This window comes from Berghia stephanieae, chromosome 7, assembly GCF_034508935.2.
Source record: "Berghia stephanieae isolate SIO BIC M18660-M18661 chromosome 7, UCSD_Bste_1.3, whole genome shotgun sequence".
NCBI classification, from domain to species: Eukaryota; Metazoa; Mollusca; class Gastropoda; order Nudibranchia; family Aeolidiidae; genus Berghia; species Berghia stephanieae.
Genome location: NC_088366.1, coordinates 3,488,028 through 3,493,027, shown reverse-complemented (window position 1 = coordinate 3,493,027; position 5,000 = coordinate 3,488,028). Strand labels below are relative to the sequence as shown.

The 5,000-nt window shown below is 38.4% G+C and overlaps 1 protein-coding gene across 1 annotated transcript in view; it reads left to right on the top strand.

The window, feature by feature from the left end:
* The window catches only part of LOC144976192 (uncharacterized), a 33,475-nt gene that overhangs the window by 23,573 nt on the left and 4,902 nt on the right, over window positions 1–5,000 (top strand). Inside the window, exon 15 of the mRNA XM_078920372.1 lies at window positions 919–991. Within this exon, the coding sequence (XP_078776498.1) occupies window positions 919–991 (73 nt within the window). The remainder of the gene's footprint in view (window positions 1–918; window positions 992–5,000) is intronic.

Sequence of the window (5,000 nt, the reverse complement as noted above, 5' to 3'; positions counted from 1 at the left end):
GGACATAATAATAATAGTTGAGCTTTATATAGCGCGATATCCAATAAATATGCTCAAAGCGGCTATGTGGTCTAGTGGTATGACACTCGCTTTCGGATCGGAAGGTCCTGGGTTCGAGCCTCGCGCTCATGCATAGTTGAGTTCTTGGAAAAGGCTCTTTACTCACATTCTCTCACCATACTCATGTATATAATGAGTACCTGGCCGTTAACAGTGTGGTCTTTGTCCGAAAAGTTGTAATATCGCCTAACAGGCGTCATGTCCCGTGCTACATGTTAAATGTTGCTGTTGACCAGGGACCCCTTGTAAAGCGCTTTGAGCACATTTAGTGGATATTGAGCTATATATAAAAGCTCAATGATAATAATTGCCATAGTTTACTTAATAGATCAACAATTTACCCTCAAAATGATTAAATAACACTTTAAAAACCTTAATAGGGAATGAGATTAGCGGAAGAGTAGCGTCCCTTGATTGGACGTCACTCATAGTCTGTGACGTCACCGGCGGAAAAGTTATTAGAGAGAGAACGTCATGTTGGTTGTGCGCATGCGTCTCTCGTCCTCGCTTCCGGTGAAAGCGGCTTGAAACACTTCAAAACCAAATTGACGTTCTCATTGTAAGGTGACGTCCAATCAAGTACAACGAAGGGTTTCTTTTGTTTTCTATGACACAATGACAACTCGCTTCTGGTGCAATTTCACGTGATTTGAAGTGATTTTAAGGAAACTTACGGGCTATGATGTCGGTCAATATATGACACTTGTTTATGTATTAGAAATGTAATTCTCAATATTATCAATTAATTGAGATTGTATACTAATTACATAATTGATAAATTGTATCTATGCATAAAAGTTACACAAACGATACGGTAAATCATGTACGTAAATCTTGTATTTTATATTTATTTTACAGGGTCACCACATCGCGAAAGCTATTCGTTACGGAAAAGATTTCCAAGACTCTGCAACTTTCAATGCCAAAAAGGGTGACTACTATAAAATGCTTTGATTAATAGTCAAATGATTACTTTAATATAACTTGTTACCATCTCTCTCCAGAGTGTCGAGTGTAATGACTGTACATCCTTTACAATATGAAATATGTCCAGGTCTGATGGCTCATTATAGTTGTGGACTGGATTTAATATTGTGCGGCTATGTGGTCTAGTGGTATGACACTCGCTTTCGGATTGGAAAGTCCTGGGCTCGATCCTCGCTCGGCACATAGTTGAGTTCTTGGAGAAGGCTCTATACTCACATTCTCTCACCGTATCCAGGTGTAAAATGAGTACCTGGCCGTAAACAGCGTTGTCTCTGTCTGAAAAAAAAAATGTTATTTCGCACAACAGGTGCCATGTCTCGTCCTACATGTTAAATGTTGCTGTTGGCCAGGGACCCCATTTTTTGTTGTTGTAATGAACTAAAGTTCGCTTGATTTGAGAGTTGTTATGTTTCACCAATGAGCACGTAACAAGTTGAATTATAAAGCCTGCAAATAAGTACAAGTAGACCCTTCAACATCCCTTGGAGCCTCAATACTCAATGTAATCTCGTTAAAATATTATTTCAGTAATTTCCTTGATGCTGTTTATACAAAATTTAGTTTTTCTAATTTTTCTTTCTCATAATCCTCTTGTATTGAAATGAATCATGCCACGTAAAGTTTATGGAAGTTATACAGGTACCCCTGAGCCCCCTGCGGGTGTGATACCTGTTGTAAATATTAACAGGGAAGAGACAATCTCTTCAGGGAGTAGTACAAACGAGGATGACGACGTCAATCTAAAGCCTGTGGGAGGATTGGAGTCCGATAATGTATGTATGAAATATGCTGGGAAATGTCTACGCATTGGAACATGGAATGTCCGGACATTATCTACACTAGGTAAACTGGACAACTTGATTAAGGAGACGGATGAGATGAAGGTGGACATCCTAGGAGTGTCTGAGCACAGATGGACAGAAGAGGGTACTGTAAAAAGAGACACTCACACATTTATCTATTCTGGAGGTAGTGAACATCAACATGGTGTGGGTGTGCTGATGAAATCTAACATTCTCAAATATATTATAGGTATATATGCTGTAAGTTCCAGAAACATGATGATAAAATTGAGAGCCAGACCTTTTGACATGTCAATCATCCAGACATATGCACCCACAAGTGATTATTCGGATGAGGACATTGAAATATACTACGAAGAATTACAAAGTATGTTGAAACACGTAAAATTAACGGATGTGTTAATTGTCATGGGTGACCTAAATGCTAAAATTGGGAACGGGAAGGAGAGTGACGTGGTTGGCCAATATGGACTTGGGGTTAGAAATGAGCGTGGAGACAGACTAGTTCAATTCTGCATTGAAAATGAGCTGATTGTTACCAACACCTTTTTCCAGAAACCAAAGAGAAAATTATACACATGGAAAAGCCCAGGGGACTGGTGTAGAAATCAAATAGATTACATTATGATCAGGAAAAGGTTTCGCAACAGTGTAAAATCATGCCAAACATACCCAGGAGCTGATATCAATTCTGACCATAACCCACTTATTGCAAAGCTAACGTTAAAGCTAAAGAAAATTAAAAAACAAAGATATTAGAAAAATTGGACATCGATCGTCTAAAATGGTCATCAGAATTGCAGGAGAAATATAATGTCTCTGTTTCGAACAGATATGATGAACTACTTATTGAATCACAAGAACAATTCTCACAAGCAAATGAAATTGAAGAAATTGATATAAAATGGAACATATTCAAAGACAGCATAAAATTCGATAATAAGGATATTCCAAAGAAGGAGAAAAGAACAAGAAAGCAATGGATGACACCAGAAATTTTGGATCTCATGTCAGAACGTAAACAAATGAAGAACAAACCAGAGTATGAAGCGTTGAATAAGAAAATCCAACACAAATGTCGCATAGCAAAAGAAAATTGGCTTAACCACAAATGCAGGATGATCGAAATATTTGGCCTAGATGGAAAAGCAGCCCACGAGGAAATAAGACAAATTTCGGGCAAAAAACGCACCACTAACAACAATAACTGTCTTAAAGACAAGAATGGTAAAATATTATTTGAGAAAGAGGATATAAAGGAAAGATGGTGTCAATACATTGGCGAGTTATTTGATGATGACAGGCCACAAATACCTTTGCCAAGCAACACTGACGGTCCTCCAATACTCGCATGTGAGATAGAACATGCATTGAAAAATATGAAAGATGGCAAGGCTGAGGGTGAAGATGGCATTGTAACAGAAATGCTAAAAATTTTGAAAGAATTCTCAATTGTGAAACTAACAGATCTCTTTAATAGTATTTACAATACAGGCTATATTCCAGACGAACTTGCCAAATCAGTTTACATCACGCTACCGAAAAAACCAAAGGCAACAACTTGCAGTGATTTCCGCACAATAAGTCTGATGCCCCGTGTAACTAAATTATTATTGAAGATCATCCTAGAAAGAATCAGGTCTACCATCGATAATGAAGTTGGCGATGTACAGTTTGGCTTTAGAAAAAATAATGGGACAAGAGAAGCAATTTTCTGTTTAAATAATATCACACAAAAATACCTTGATCATCAAAAAGAAATCTATGCATGCTTTATCGATTACGCAAAAGCATTTGATAGGGTACAGCATGGAGAATTAATGGCATGTCTGGAAAAGGCAGGCATTGATGGCAAAAATATACGGCTAATCACAAATCTATATTGGCATCAAAAAGCAGCCATCAGGAATTATGGCGATCTGTCACCTTTCACGCCAATTAAAAGGGGAGTTCGTCAAGGATGTATCCTCTCTCCATATCTATTTAACCTGTACACAGAGTTTATCTTCCGTAAAACCGAGCACATTCCAGGTATTGTTATTGGAGGTAGGAGGATAAATAATCTGAGATATGCAGATGATACAGTATTGTTGGCATCGAACGAGACAAACCTACAGATCCTTGCAAATCAAGTAAACCTGAACAGTACTGCAAAGGGTCTAGAGATGAATGTTCAAAAGACGAAGGTAATGGTCATGTCAAAGAAGCCTGAAAAAATCGCAAAAGTCCAAATTAATAATCAAAACATCGAACAAGTAGATTCTTTTAAATATCTTGGACAGACAATGACCAACAATGGAAAGAATGAGCTGGAAGTGAAAAACAGGATTGCTATAGCTAAGTCGAGGTTCAGCCAACTGAATAACGTTTTAACTTCGCAACAAACGCAGATGAAAACGAGAATAAGAATACTCAAATGTTATGTCCACTCAGCACTTCTCTACGGCTCAGAAACATGGACCTTGAACAAACAAAAAGAGAAAAAATTGAGGCCTTTGAAATGTGGACTTTCCGTCGCCTTGGAAAAATCAGTTGGAAAGAAAAGAAAACAAATCAAGAAGTCTGTGACATCCTTGATATCAGACCGACCCTAATGAAAGTAATAAAAACAAGAAAACTAAGGTATTTTGGACACCTAAGACGCCATCAAACTGTCAACAAGGACATTCTTGAGGGTAGAGTTGAGGGGAAAAGAGAAAGAGGCAGGCCAGCAAGAACTTAGATGATGTGAGGACATGGACAGGATTGTCGGCAGCCGAATGCAGTCAGCAAGCCGTCAACAGGGAAGATTGGCGTGTCATTTCAAGTCGACCTCAACCCATGAGATGACACTGGAAGTAAAGTAAGTAAATCCTCTTCAGTGATAGTGCGCGAAGTGGCCGAGTGGTTAAGGCATTGCACTGTGACAGGAAGGTCCCAGGTTTGAGCCCCGCTTCAGACACTTTCGTTTTTTTTTCGTTGGGCAAGATTATTAACCCCCAGTTTGCTCACTTGGACAACACGAGTGATTCCTGTTGACATCAGAAATCTTGTTTGATGGATTATCTATAATATTCTTTCGTGGAAGGCCTATCAATTGATGTCATGTCAGATAATGTTGTAAAGCATCAATTAGACATTGATGTCATGGGAGATGATGTTGTAAAGCAT